Source organism: Typopeltis vanoorti, chromosome 2, assembly GCF_054136105.1.
Source record: "Typopeltis vanoorti isolate ZY-2024b chromosome 2, IOZ_Tvanoo_1.0, whole genome shotgun sequence".
Taxonomy (NCBI): Eukaryota; Metazoa; Arthropoda; class Arachnida; order Uropygi; family Thelyphonidae; genus Typopeltis; species Typopeltis vanoorti.
The window spans coordinates 70,012,537-70,029,040 of record NC_143550.1 but is presented as its reverse complement, the minus strand read 5'-3'; the positions used below and the strand labels follow the sequence as shown (position 1 = coordinate 70,029,040).

Genomic DNA, 16,504 nt, shown 5'->3' with positions numbered 1-16,504 from the left:
ACTTACAGGCTTACAAATTGTTATCTCATGCAATATTTCATGTTCATCCAAGCTAATATTACTGTTTTTATTTATTTAATTTTTTGAAATAGTTTTTAGATTTCCTGAATTATTTTTAATAACTGAATTCTCTTTTTAAAAGAACATCTCTTCACAAATGTTTAAGAATACCTACTATCAGAAGTGGTACTGCAGTCATCTTAGCTAGAAATGACACTTCATTTGCAAGCAGACTTACAATATGACTGCCTCTGCAACTACTTTAGTTCATCTTTCCATGTTTAAGGAGTAATGAGATGTCTTCTGTGCAGAAACTATGTGCATTAATGCATTTTTAATTAAAGTGTTTATCATCATGCAAGTAAATAAATCATATTGTAAGAACCTCAATTTAATATACAGGTAACCTTCATATAATGCGGCTGTTAGGTTCCATAGAAATGCCGCGTTATACGAGACATAGATCACATAGAAAAAGTAGGGTTAGGTTCCGAAATCGTTTTTTTTTTTAATTATATAAACAACAATGACATATCCAACAAAAACAATATTTTTATTTAATTCAGGTAATTCATGTAAGTTAAGAAAATATAAACTATGACAAATACATAGTATAAAATTATAAAAATTACAAATTGTACATAAATTTCATTGCACATAATGCATAAATGTTTTATACACAATAAAATAAAGCACATATTTTAATCGTCATCACTGTCTTCAGAAATAACATTTCGTAGATGTTCTTTAAGTGGCCGGAGGTCATCACCACTTGAAATCTCTTGGACATCATTTGTATTATTCTCATTGCATACTTCGGCTGGTTTAGTCATCAAGAAGTAAGTAATAAGACTTTGCTTTCCACTATATTGCAATTTTTTATTAAGTTCATAATATGGTGCTAAACAAATATCCAATTGTCTCATGAATTTTCTCGAGCGCTCCGTTGAGAGATCATTATCCATAAAATAACTTCCTAACTTTCTTGCCAAGTCCCATCCTTCTGCTAATTTCTTTAAACTGAATTCTTTAACGGATTCATCACAATCAGAATCTTCGGCAGAACTTTCCCCGCCATTTGGTTCGATGCCATCTATTAATTGTACCAGTTCCTCCTCATTTAAATCTGTTTTTCCATCAATTAATTCACTAATTTCATTTTCAACCATATCGCAAAAGCCCTCTCCATCAAAAATGTGTGCGACGTTTATTATACGACGTAGCTCGACATCCACTGGAGGTATGAAATTTTGTTCCATTACGGCTTCAGGCCGTATTTTTTTCCAGCAAGCATTCAGCGTAGAGGGTTTTAATTCCTTAATGGACAGAAATAATTTTTACATAATTCAATATTGAAAACTCTTTCCACGCTTGAGGAAGTGTCATGTTTGGATTAGATTCCATTTTTTCCAAAATTAACTGAAATGTTCGCCGAATATAATATGACTTAAATGTTGATATTATTCCTTGGTCGAGTGGTTGAATAAGTGAAGTAGTATTAGGCAGAAAAAAAGTTATTTTAATATTCAGATGGCTTAAATTTGTTGGGTGGCCTGGTGCGTTATCTAAAATTAGTAGAATTTTGAAGTCAGTATTCTTTTTCTTTGTGTAACTTTCTACATCGGGTACAAAACACTTGAAAAACCAATTTTCAAACATGCTAGCTGTAACCCATGTTTTTTTGTTGGCCTGCCAATAAACAGGTAGGATGGACTTGTCGAGCCATTTCATCGCATGAGGATTTGCAGATCGGTTAATAAACATTGGTTTTGTCATGTAATCACCTGATGCATTACTACAAAACAGTAGAGTAATTCTATCTTTGGAAACTTTGAATCCAGGAGCTGATCTTTCATTTTTCGAAATATAGGTGCGTTTTGGCATTTTTTTCCAATATAACCCAGATTCATCCACATTGAACACCTGGTCTGCACTGTAATCACCTTCTTTAATGATTTTTAAAAGTTCTGCTGGGTATTTCCGGGCAGCTTCAACATCTGCTGACACTGATTTTCCCTGGATTTTAAGATTATACAAAGAAAACCACTTTTTAAAGTTTTCGAACCAACCCTTATTGGCAGAAAATCCATGCTGAGAGATTTCTTCTGAAGAATCTTGATCAAGTTCTTTTAAATGTTTATAAACTTTGAGAGCGTTTTGCTTAATAAGGCATCCATCCAAAGGAATTTTCTTTTGAGTGCAATCTTCTATCCAAATCATTAGAGATTTTTCCATTTTTTCTATTAGAATATCGCGAACATGAGTAACGCGCTTTGCATTTACCGTTGGCCCAGCAATAACACTTTCTCGGATTTCATGTTCATTTTGTTTGGTTGTTTGAATAATTGTTGATTCATTTAAATTCAGAGTCCTTGAAACAACTCCTGGTTTTTCTCCAATTTTCAACCGATCCAAGATTTTAATTTTTTCTTCGAGAGAAATTAATTTCCTCTTCAATCTTGTTTTTTCGCCTTTTGTTGCAGTTTCAGTGGCCATTACAATAAAAATAAACTTTTACATTAAAAAAAAAAAAAAAAAGCATTACATATGTATGTAACTCACCAGAAAATAAACTGCTCTGCTTGAGAATAACACACTTATGATTTTAAATGTGCTTTCCTGGAAGAAAATGAAGACAATTTTCAACAATAAACACTTTATACAGTAAACCCTAGATGGCGAACCTATGGCACTCGTGCCAGAGGTGGCATGTCTGAGAATTTTGCTGGCACGTCAACGATTTACAGGTGATGTCCTTTTATACGCTTATAAACTATTCAAGTTTTTTTTTAATTGTTACAATACGTACAAGCTGAATTTTGTTTTATTTTACACAAGACAGCAGCTATAAAGACGTGCATATGACTGGTGCGGTATTAACAAAAGATCGTGTGACCCAAAGACAAAAGCAACTGACAAGTGTTGAGTTGAAATGCTAATTCTCTTCAATCGAATTCCATAACATCTGAAACTGTCATAACAACATTCACTATTAGTTTTAACACATTCACAACAGGGTGTCATTTATCATTCCAATGGAACTTCTCATTACTGACTGGCTCAACTCACACAAACGTTTCAACCCTTGGTTGAATTTTATGGCTTCTTGTTTGCGCTTGAGGTGGCAGGTGAACTCACACATTCATTATATGGCATGTTTCAATTCTTGGTAGTCTTTTATTTTAAGTTAGCCTTTGTGATCTGTCATAATGACATCGAGAATTTCGAATGCAATAAAAAAACACTTATTTCATAATTGAAAAATTGGACAATAGTTTTTAGTTAGATACTATGTTTCAGTGCAACATATGGTTTTGCTCGAGTCTATACAGCAGAGTGTGAGAGGGGACATGTGATTCATTAGTTAGCGCCGTTTTTATTCCAGCTGCTTCTAATTGCACTATTTGTTGAGAATAACACAGACTGCAAAAGTCTCTATACAGTACCTTATTCAGTGATACAATAAAACTAAATTCGATACTTATAACTACTTGCACGATATGGGCAGACACAAATTTAACGAAGATAAAATTTGATTTTTAAGTCCCGCGGTGAAAAATATGAAAAAAAATAAATAAAGGGTTACTAGAAATTGTAGACTGTGTTATATCGAAACTGCGTTGAACAAGGGATACCACAATTTGTAGACCGCATTATATCGAAACCACATTGTATAAGTACCATGTTATACGAGGGTTACCTGTATACTAAAAATCTAAAATGGAAACTAATAAATACAGATGTTAGAATAATCCTTTAGTGAATAGCCAAACCTTGCTAGTTGATGAAAATATTAAACTTGAATGGTGCACATGTAAGAAATATATAACTGTCAACATAAATAGAGATCATATTTTTTTTTTATTACTGCAAATATGATAATGTTCTGGGCTTGTTTCAAGAACTGACCACAATGTTTATTAATGCAGCATGGTCTGATGAAATCAGGTGTTATAGACTATTTCAGTGTTTCATTACAGAAACTAAAGAATAAAATGAAAAATCTACTTGCATCCTCTGATCCTCCAGATCCAGGTAATTAGATATGATTCTTAGAAATTAGCAAAACTACCTTAAATATATTAGAAGTTTTTCCACTTGGTTATACTATAAATTAAAGATACCAAGAAATTATATACTTGGCTTAATCCTTTATCCAAGTGTAAGCAAACAAAGTTTGCACCTGAAGTATTTTCAGGACTGGGGCAACACATGTAAAGAAGCTAAGACTTCACATCACTTGTCTTAGTATCCCATAATGCGAAGTACATCTCCTTGCAGACATGTATAATGCTATGCATTATGGGAAGGGTCACACCTTATTATTACCCAGACCTGTTTCGACCTTTATTGAGGTCTATTCAGTGATAACATTATAACAGATCCAGAGGTGATACTAAGGTTGAAGTACTTGGATTTTTGGTATCTTTAATTTATAGTATAACCAAGTGAAAAAACTTCCAACATCTTTCTCCAATCCAGAGTAATTTAATAATAAGGTGTGACATTTTTTGGCAACTTGTATATGAAAATATGGCTTTTGCATTACTTCAACCTTAGTATCACCTCTGGGTCTGGCTTCCACTGAAGAGACCTCAATGAAAGTCGAAACTGGTCTGGGTAGTGACCCTTCCTATAATGAATAGCATTATACACGTCTGCAATGAGATGTGCTTCGCATTATGGGATACTAAGGCAAGTGATGTAAAGTCTTAGCTTCTTTATACGTGTTGCCCCAGTCCTGAAAATACTTCAGGCACAGACTTTGTTTGCTTACACTTGGATAAAGGATTAAGCCAAGTATATAATTTCTTGGCATCTTTAATTTATACCTTAAATATACTTAGAGAGAAATGTATTGAACTTGCTGTATAGATTCCAAAAATTTGGTCATCTTCCTATGCAACTAGCACTAGGAATGGCTGATGAATTTTTGCAGTAATGCAACATATTACATAGGCATCTTTATATAAACTAAATTTAGTTTACTCTCTGTATGTGTTGGGGGCCTGCATTACTTGCTTCACTATGATTTTTGTCAATCATGATGCTTCTATATAGAAGATTCTGAAATAATAAAAAAGTAATTTCCTGTGCATGCCATACTGGTCTACAAAGGTTTATTACTTATTTTTATTTATTTTTTAGTACATCAGTGTCATGTGTAGGGTACAAGTTAGGATTGAGAAAAAACTTGCCTCCTGTCCAAATGGTAGCTGTTTCTTCCATTTGGACAGGAGACAAATGTTCTGCTGCTGGCCTTTATGAAGTTAGATTTAGATTTGTTAATTACATTTTTCTCGAAGATTTGCAAGTTATTGTTGTCTGGGAATACTTCATGAGGAAGGCGGCTGTTCTAGAAGATGGAAGCAAATGGAGTAAAAGAGGAAGATGAGAAGTAGGTTTGGTGTGTCATGATGAAAAAGGATGCAGGACAATTACTGCTCTTGTTTTCAAGGGTTAAGCAAAATGGAGGAATGATAATTACCAGTTTGGCAGAACAGTGAACAGAAATATACCTGTAGAACAGTGTTGAAACATCATCTGTGAAATGGAGGTTGAGATGAGCCTGTAAGTGAGTGATCATCTACAAACCAAATTACTCTCCTCTGGACAGCATCAAGATATTTTAGGGAGGCTTTAGGTGCACCAAATCAAACAAGTGGACAATATTTGTATGGATGGATTTGGGATTTGCATAGAATTAGTAACTGGGTGAATGAAAAATAGCATATTGGATGGAAGATAATGGCTAGATTTTCAGATGCTGAGGAAGCAAATAATGTCATGTGTTCACATCAGGACAGACTGGAGGTAAATATTACTCTATTAGTCCAGGCAGAGATTGGATCCTTTTGGTGATCGGTGTGTTACTGAGGGTAAGGGCAGATGAGCTGAAATCCTCCTTGTAAGAGAAAAGTCAAGACTAAGCTTTGGTGGCACTGAAAGTAACTAGAATGTCCTCAGCCCTTGAAGGATGGTTATAGAGATCAATGTTTAAGGTGCTGGCTGAAGATAACCTTGAAGCGTGGGATGTCTAAGCACTGCATGGTTTGTCAAATGAGCAGGAAGAATGGAGACTATCATCGGCAAAACTTTCAACAGAGTGGTGATTGAGATTAGTCAATTTACATATAGTAGAAAGAGGGTAGGTAATAGAACAGAGCCCTGAGGCACTCCTGCATTGGTGGCAAAGCTTGAAGAGAGGAACCATCCACCATGACAAGCAGTGAAAGACCAGAGAGAAAGCCAGCTATCCAATTATGGAAAGTGATAGGTAGATGTAAGGATGACAATTCACTCAGCAGGCCTTGATGTCAGACACAATAAAAAGCACTGGTAATGCCAAGAGCAACAGCATGGGTTTTTCTGAACATTTCTATGTCATGTATCCAGCAGTGAGTGATGTAGGCTAAGATGTCAGCCAATGAGCCTTGAATGGTGAAATTCATACTGGTGGTTGCTGATTAACTGGTGGGCCTGTAGGTAGTGGAAAAGTGGATATTAATGACTTTATTATTTATTTTGGAAAAGATTGAAATGATGGCCATTGGTTGGTACTTTGATGTTAGACTTCCATCTCCCTTTTTTTTTTTTTTTTTTGAAATAGGCTGAATATGTGATTGCTTCAACATGTTGAGATAAGTGCCAGCTAACTACTATGGAAGATTGCTGTGATGATACAGGACAAGCATAAGCTATAGTGCACAATGTTGGAGTACAACTAGAGTAAGAGAGAGAGAGAGAGAGAGAGAGAGCGCGAGAGATGTCAATTAGTACCAAAAATCTTTTAGTGTCGAAGTTGTTTAGTATTCTTCTGATATATTTTTGCCAAAAAAATCAGAGGAGGGATAGGATGCTCAGATTCTGGTATGGTAGGAGGTAATTTGACTTGAACATCTATATAGAAGGAGTTTGAGGAAAAAGTAATGCTAGGAGGTTAGATTTATCTTTGAGTGTTGTAATAGTGGTGCCATCTGATGAGAGAGAGGTGGAAGTGCAGGTGAGCAGAAAATGCATCTGATGGCCTGGTAAGGGATCAAGACACAGCTTCCATTTGGACAAGAGGCAAGTGTTGGCCTTTATGAAGTTAGATTTAGATTTGCTGATGATTTAAATTTGCATTTATTGCATGCTTCAGCATAGATAGGCTAAGTAAGAAGCTTTTTACTTTTCAAATTTTTTTATACACTTAGAAAGTCAATGATAATTTTGAATAGAATGAGGAACAAAAGGTATTCAATGCCAATGAGAATAATTCTATGACTCACTTGGAATAGGCGTTTGAGTCAGAAGAATGGAAGCCATAGTCAGATTATTGAAAGAAAGAGAAGAAATTCCACAAGTCATCCTACTTGGTACCTTCATAGCACCAGATAACACACAGCTGGGAGTAGTCCAAGGAAGGGCATTCTGTGAGAGAGAAAACTTGCAACATTATGATACAAGTTACTGAGAAGAGATGTGACCTATACATATCCAGAATGAGAGCCGGCAAAAAAGAGTATTGAAAGAATGAAGAGGTTATTAGGAATTTAGGTGGGCAGATATATGATTTGCATATTACTGATTATAGCAAAGGCTTCTGCATCTTATCTTGTCCAGCTTGGTCAGTGATGTTGGAAAAGGGGAACCAGATGGAGTTGTGGATATTAAGACCACCTAGGAAGATAACAGTGCCATTTGGATAGTTGGACTGCAGATGAAAAAGCTTCATGGAGAGGAAGATGAAGAGATCAGAATGGTTTTTGAACTTCAGAGATTAGTAAATGCAGATTTCCTCTAGGCAAGGAAACCTTGAGCCAGAGGATTCTTAATTAGTTATTCCCTGGCAACCAGTGTCAGATCTCACAAAAGTAAAGGTGCCATCCTTGAGGCAAAAGGAATTGTAAAGTGTGTAATCTGAATACCGAAAGTGGACAGGATCTGATGCACCTGCAATTTTGGTTTCTGTCTAGAGTAGGAGATTTGGTCTGGATGTAAGTAATGATGAACATCATTTATACTGGTGTTTATGCCATGAATACAGGTAGCAGATAGCAAAGTGGATGTCAAATTCTAGCATTCTGGCAGTACCTCCCACAAACCACTACTCAGCTCCCTCTCCAGATGCAATATGCTGCCAGTTGACCAGGAAGCCTCCTGACTTATTAGTGACAGATTTGAGCCTGTGTGCTATCTAACAGTTGGTCTGTGGCACCATCATTTTAATTGATGCACCCTCAAAACAGAGAAGGATGTTTAGGATGCCCTTAAAGAGTATACATCACTGCATGTAGGAGAGGGGAACAGAAACCGGAAACCCTGCTCTAGAAATCAAACATGGCATTCAGCACTTGAGGCCTCCAATAAGCCAAGCGGTAGATAGCAGATAGATGAAAGTCATCTATCTGCTATCTAATGGATCTAGTTGGCATTTCCTCCAACCAGGAAGATATCAATTTCCAGGAATACTCATTGGGTTTGCTAGAGACCTTATGTGGAAACAAGTCATACTACAAAAAGGCAGGACTGACTTGGCAGGGAGTGGCTGCATGTTGTGCACTGCTTACCCATATTAGTGGTCCAATATATATATATTATTATACTTCAAATGACACATAACCTTAAATGAACACATTAGAAAAGTGATTATTTTATGAAGATGTAGGTGATCATAATGAACTGTCACTAAGAGAAATGGTGAATTATTAGTAATTAAAATAGCATACATACTTGTTTTCTCAAACGCCTGTAGTATTTTGCTGCAAAATGCAAAGGAGTAAGGCCATCTTCACCACGAATGTTAATATCTTACAAAGAAAAAAATAATAAATAATAATAGTAATATAACTTCAGCCAATACTTCTCTTCTTAATCATTTGTTTTAAAATCACATTTAAAAATTATGATTGCATCAATAACTATTAAAAATTAATAACTAAAGAAATGTTTTAAATTAATTAAAGTACAAGCCAATGATTTCTCTGTCAAAGAAAACACCCTTTACCATAGCATGTTTCACTTACTGTAATCACGGATGATAATTATAACAATTATGTCACTACTTATTATAGCCACATATGAAATTTCAAATGAATTTCCATGTTTAAAACACTTGTTAGAAATTTAATTATAATAACAATATTTACATAATGTTAAAACTCATTATACTATTATTATAACAGCACTGGAGTATATATAAGACCTAGAAATATATTATTCCTTATGTAGTCAACTCTCACTACAGCAAACACTGTTATAACAAACTACTGAAGAGTCACAACCCAAGCCACATAGGCACAATTCTATGCTGAAGGAAATTCATTATAGAAAATTATTCTAGTGCTCCTTATGAATATGCTTAAGCAAGGTGCATTTAAAGTCATATTATGAAATATTTCAAGCAACAAAAATTAATTATGCATTAAAAAAATTAACTTGTACTTTTTTTTGTATATTTAAATTATATAAATAAATGTGTAATATGACACAATGTTTTATAAGAAATCAAATTAGCATCTAATATTTTTGTGGCCTAGCAAATGTTGATTTAAATTCCAGTATAGAGATGTTTCTTAATGAGAATTAGAATGTATTATGTAAACAATACAATCTAGGATGTCTAAGGGTCAAAACTGAATAACTAAGAGGAAACCTTCATGTAGTCTTTTAAAAAGTACAGAGAACTGGCCAGAACTTTTGACCTAATGCCCAATCCTCACCTTTTTGTGATATATTCCCATTAGTAAATATCTACACCTGGATACTGAATGAATAAGGATGGGCTGGAAATCTGAGATTTGGCCAACCAAATTGTATTCTTATTGACTTAACCGTCCTGACCCCTCCCAAAAAACTGGTTCATCATGGTAATTTCATGCCAGCTGGGATATTTCCCAGTTAAACAAAAGCCACCATTGTTTGCTAGAACAAATCCCAACTTAAGAATCATCAATAGAACTAGTAGAAGAGATAAACATAATGTTACTGAAACAAAGCCAGGTGAGATTTTTCAAAGCAATGAATACAAGATGTTATTTTCATGCAATAACAAGCAGAGAAAAGAAGACATAGTTATAGTATTAAACACTAAATATAAGGATAGCCTGGAATGGCAGACAATATAAGGAAGAGTGATGCCAGCAATTTTATCAGAATGGGGAACATGACAATGACACTTATTTGTGACTATGGTCCCACAGAAGGTTCTAATAAAGCAGAAGTTGAAGAATTTCTTGAGGCATTAGAAGAAGATGACTGATAAAAAGGAAAAGATAGTGCTTGTTGGAAATCGTAATAGCACACTAGGAAATGATTACCAGAAATTATTAGGTATCTGCAAGATTTCTGTTCAGGACATGGACTAGAAATTACTAACATTAATAACTAGTAATTACAAACATAATCTTCCAAAATAAAGATGTGCACAAATTCACATGAAGAGATGAAAAAAATGAGAAAATCTCACTTGATTATGCAATTATTGATAGTGATATCTTCCCTTTGGTTCAGGATACAAGGATTTGAAATTGGAAGTGATCATCATGTTGTTTTGAGAAGGATAAAATTGAATATCATATCGAAAAGAAGAGAGTGTAGGAAAGATTCAAAAAGAATTAAAGCTCAGCAGCTTTCAGAGGGGGGGGGTGCTTAAGGGTCAAAGCTGCATAACTGAGGGAAGACCTCCACACAGCCTTTAAAGGAAATGTGGAGAACCGATCAAGGTTCTGACCTAATGTCCAATCCTCACCTTCTTGTGGTGCACCCTGTTCGGTATCTACCTGAATACTGAACGAACGAGGATGGGATGGCAATTTGAGATTTAGCTGACCAAATTGTATTCTTATTGGCTTAAACCAAAATATAACATGATGATACAACATGACAGAATTTCATGCCAGCTGGGGCGTTACGCAGTTAAACTAGGTCCCCCTGCTGTTTTTGACAGTAAACCAGGGTAAACAGCAAAAAGTCAGCTACTGGAACAAATCCTAAAACATATCCCAAATCAACATCTCCAGAGTTCAAGAACGGTACTATCAACATAGGAAGCCTGAATGACAAAAATATGGCGCTAGCTGAGGAATTAGATAAGTAGCAGATTAACATAATACGGGTTACTGAAACAAAAAAGACAAAACCTGGTGAGATCTTTCTGAGCAATAAATACAAAATGTTATATTCGGGCAATGACAATCAAGGAAAAGAAGGGGTAGCCATAGTATTCAACACTAAATACGAGGCTAATCTTCTTGAATGGCAGGCAGTTTCAAGTAGAGTAATGTGGGCAAATATCAGAATAGGGAACTGAACAATGAGACTTATTTGAGCCTATGGTACCACAGAAGGTTCTACTGTGGTAGAAGTGAGGAATTTTTTGAGGCTTTATAGAAAGCAACTGGCACAATGAAAAAGAAAAAGTTGCTTCTTGTTGGGGATCTAAATAGCAGAGTAGGAAATGATTGTTAGACATACAAAAATATTTGGGGAAAATTTGGAGAAAAGAGCAAAGCTAATAATAATGGCAAATACATGTTGGATTTCTGCTCAGGACATGGACTGGTTATTACTAACACAATGTTCCAACATAAAAATGTGCACAGTCACATGGACAGAAGAGGCAAGGAATAAGAAAAGCCTCATTGACTATGTTATTGTTGATAGTGATGTTTTCTCCCTGGTGCAGGACACCAGCGTGTACAGAGGATTTGAAATTGGAAGTGATCACCACTTAGTCTTGAGCAGATTCGTAAAATTCATAAAATTGAATTTCATATTGAAAAGAAGAACATATAAGAAAGTTTTAAAGCGAATAAAAGTTGAGCAGCTCTCAGATGTGAACTGTAGACTAATACACACAAATATTATTCAAGAAAAAATGACAGAGTTTGAGAACAGGAATTAAACCTTCGAGATTCGGTGGCAAGCTCTGAAGAAAACACTAACTGATTCAGCAAGAGAGGCATGTGGTCTGCAATTATAGAAAAATCAGAACTCCATGGTGGACACAAGAAGTTAAAGAGGCAGTGAAGGAAAAGAAGAAAGCATATCAAAAGGTCCTGGCAAAGAAAGCTAAACACTGTGTAAAACTAGCTAAACAAAAATCATGGGAAGAGTTTGGCAAGAACATAAAAAATATATATATCAAGAAGGTGGCAAGATATTCTGGAGGTTGTTGAAGAAGCTCAGAAATGGAAGAAAGAGTGCTGTAAAAGGAATTAGAGATGATAAAAGTGACATGAGAACTGGAGAAAAATATATCCTTGAAGTATGGAGTAATTACTTTGAAAAATTGCTAAATCAAACAAGCAGTGATAGCACACAGTGGCAAAAAAACACTCAACAGGCATGCAGTCAGGAATACATATCCATAATTAAAGTAGCCATCAAAGGACCGAAATTTGGAAAGGCAGCAGGAGCAGATGCTATTCGACCAGAAATGCTCAAGTATGGAGGTATAAACATCTTACAGTGGCTGCACTGCATAGTTCAAAAGGCCTTGACAGATGGATGAATTCAGGATGATTGGAGTGGAGCTCTCATAGCACCCATATATATAAAAAAGGAAATAAAACTGAATGTGACAATTACAAAGGTATTTCTCTACTGAGTGCTACTGGTAAGATTTATGCAAGTATACTTGAGAAACAGTTGAGAAGAATTGCGGAAGAAAAGCTTGGTGAAGAACAAGCTGGATTCAGGCCAAACAGAGGCTGTCAGGATCAGATTTCACTTTAATACAAATAGTTGAGAAATCATGGGAATATAACAAAGATCGGTATTTAAGTTTTGTAGATCTGGAAAGGGCATATGACAAAGTGCCAAGAGAGAAGCTATTCAATATGCAACAGTTATATGGTGTCAATGGGGCATTATATCAAGCAATACTTTGAGTTGTAACTTAGCATTAGAATTGAAGGAAGTACAGGAAAATGGTTTAATGTTAAATCTGGTGTCAGACAAGGATGTACATTATCCCCTCTGTTATTCATTATCTATATGGATCACATTATGAAGGAAAGTGGTATTAAACCTGATATAAAAATTCTAGATGGTAATATCAGCTCTTTGCTTTATGCAGATGACGTTATACTTCTAAATAAATCCACTACAAGTCCACAAGATTCCCTGACTAAATTGAATAACTGTTGTAATAGTTATGATATGAAGTTCAGCAATAACAAGACAAAGTTGAAAATATTAACTGCGTTGTGAATGGAGAACCTGTGGAACAAGTAAAACATTTCAGCTACTTAGGCACGATTTTTAGTGAAGATGGTAAATTAAATATGGAAATAGATGACAGAATCAACAAAGCTGGTATGATAGTTAGTCAACTGAATAAATGTATATGGAATAAGAGAGAAATTAGTCAAAACACTAAATTAGCTGTATACAAGACAGTGTTCAAATCTTTAACTTATGGATCTGGGTCAGAAGTAAAGATCAAAGACTAGAGACTGCAGATATGAGAGTCCTCAGAAAGATTAGGGGGAATGAACAGATGGCATCAATGGCAATATCATATTAAAAACGAGAATATTAGGAAAGAACTTCACATTGTCAGCATTCATGAATTTGTTAGCAGAACTAATCTCAGGTGATATGGGCACTTAAACAGAATGGGCAAGGAAAGATTAGCAAAAGAAGTGTTCTCTACCAGGTTGGAAGGCAAAAGACCCAGAGGAAGACCAAGATATAGGTGGATTGATACAGTAAAAAGTGCCTTAGGAGAAAGAAAGAAATATAAGATCTGATAATGTAGTCGTAACAGACTGATTTGGAGGAAAAATTGTAGACAGGAAGTTATAATGATGTAAATATTTCATGTAGTACTATCATATCCTGCACATTCCTTGGGGGTATACATGGCAGGAATTTGATGATGATGAGCTTTCAGAGGTGAACTGTCGACTTAAATACACAGACCTTATTCTGGAAAAAATGAATGAGCTAGAAAACAAAAATCAAACCTTGGAGATTAAGCAACAAACAATAAAGAAAAAATCAACTGATTCTGCCAGTGCTCTCAATGTATGCATGTGGAAAAAAGGGAAATAAAACATATTATGAGAATTACAGAAGAATTTCCCTACTGAGTGTTCCTGGTAAGAATTGTGCAAGTATACTTGAGAAATGGGCGAGAAAAATTATGGAAGAGCTTGGAGAAGAACACTTTGGATTCAGAACAAATTTGGAGGTGCCAAGATCAGATTTAACTTTAAGACAATAGTTATCAAAACAAAAACAGTTATTACTAAATGAAACAAGCAATGTCAGCACACTGGTAGAAAACACTCAAGAATACATAACCATACTTGAAGTAGAAAAAGTCATCAAAAGTCTGAAATGTGAACCTGCAACTGGAGTAGATGATATTTAAACAGAAATGCTCAAATATGGAGGTATAAAAGTTTTTACAGTAGCTAAACTGCATAAATCAGAAGGCCTGATTATGGGGATCAAATTCCAGATGATAGGAGTAGAGCTCTCATAGTACCTGTCTATAAAAAAAAGGAAATAAAACTGAATGACAGAATTACAGAGATATTTCTTTACTAAGTATTCCTGGTAAGATTTATGCAAGTATACTTGAGAAATGAGCAAGAAAAAGTGAGGAAGGGGAAACTTGGTGAAGAACAAGCTGGATTCAGGCCATATAGTGATAGTCAGGATCAGATTTTCATTTTAAGACAAATAATTAAGAAATATTAGGAATATAACAAGGATCTGTATTTAAGTTTTGTAGATTTGGAATAGGCATATGATAAGATACCAAGAGGAAAGCTCTTCAAAAACGTTACAATTATATAGTGGAAATGGGATATTATATCAAGCCATACATAGTCTCTATGTGAGATAGAATTAAAGCAGTTTCAGGAAGATGGTTGGATGCTAAATCAGATGTGTAACAAGGGTGCACATCATCTCCACTGTTATTCATTATATATATGGATCACATTATAAAGGAAAGTGGTAAATTACACCTGTTATCAAAATCAGTGATAATGTTAATCTCAGCTCTTTACTTTATGCAGATAATGTTATACTTTTAAATAAATCCCGTACAAGTCTGCAAGATTCCCTGACTAAACTGAATAATTGTTGTAATAAATTTGGTATGAAAATCAGCAATACAGAGACAATGAAAATAGGTAGAAAACATCAAGTGTGTCCTAAATATAGATCCTATAGAAAGAAGCAAACTATTTTAACTACTTAAGCACAATTTTTAGTGAAGATGGCAAATTAAATATGAAAAGAGAAAACAGAATTAGTAAAGTTGGCATGGTAGGAAATTAACTGAATAAATTAAAATGAAATAAAATAGAAATTAGTCAAAACACTAAATTAGCTGTATAAAACTTCATCAAAGACTAGAGACTACTGATATGAAACTTCTCAGAAAGATTAGTGGAGTAAACAGATGGCATCAATGGCAGTATCACATCAAAAATGAGGATATTAGGAAAGAACTCACCATTGTTAGCATTCAGGAATGTGTTAGTAGAGCTAATCTCAGATGGTATGGTCACTTTAACAGAATGGGAGAGGAAAGCTTAGCAAAATAAGTGTTCTTTGCCTGGTTGGTAGGAAAAAGACCCAGAGGAAGACCAAGATGTAGATGGATGGATACAGTAAAAACTGCCTTAAGGAGAGAAATATAAGCTCTGATAATGTTGGAGACTTGACAGATAACAAGTTAACTTGGAAAAATTGTTGATCAGAAATTAGTAATGATATAACTTTTTCATATAGTACTATCATGATAGTACTACATGAAAGAGGGTACATATTAGGAATTTAATGATGATGATGACAAATAGTTGAGAAATCATGAGGATAACAAGGATCTGTAGTTAAGTTTGGTTATCTGGAAAAGGCTTAGGTACCAAGAGAAAAGCTACTCAAAGCATTCAATTATATGGTTTTAATTAGACATTTGATCAAACGACACATGGTTTATATTCGAGTTATAAATCAATAGTTCTTGGATCCCATGTGTTGGTAGCTTAATAGACATGGATCTATGTCTTAATAAACATGGATCCCATGCTACCAAGCATGCCTCAAGGTTGCAGATAGAGTAATGGCTTCTTGATAGAATGGTTAAGTGTGAATAAACAGAAAAGCCTGTAAATAAGCAGTCATGGACAATGGGACAGCATCTACCAACTAAAAGATATACACAGTGACATGGCTATCCCTATAAAAAGCCACATATTTTCAATGATGGAGATAGAACATGGCAAGATGTAACCACCATCAAATAAGTTACCACCAGCTGAATGTTGAAGCAGCAACATTTATTCTGACAAGCAGAAGATCACCAATTAGTGACAAGGGTGTGCAGGATATTGTGGTAGGCAGAAAACGGCTATCACACTGAACCTTTTTAAGATGGTTACAGCTGGACAAGGAAGGTAACAGGATACCAACTTGTTCTATTTTTCCCTAGTAAGGTTAGCAATATAAAGAACACAATGACTCAATACAGAGAAAAGAACTAGGCTTCCCAGGT

At 35.0% G+C, this 16,504-nt stretch overlaps 1 protein-coding gene across 1 annotated transcript in view; it reads right to left on the bottom strand.

Moving 5' to 3' along the window:
• Positions 1–16,504, bottom strand: part of LOC150109149 (transient receptor potential cation channel subfamily A member 1 homolog) — a 475,501-nt gene that overhangs the window by 433,346 nt on the left and 25,651 nt on the right. The window contains exon 4 of the mRNA XM_090411752.1: positions 8,716–8,792. Within this exon, the coding sequence (XP_090267878.1) occupies positions 8,716–8,792 (77 nt within the window). The remainder of the gene's footprint in view (positions 1–8,715; positions 8,793–16,504) is intronic.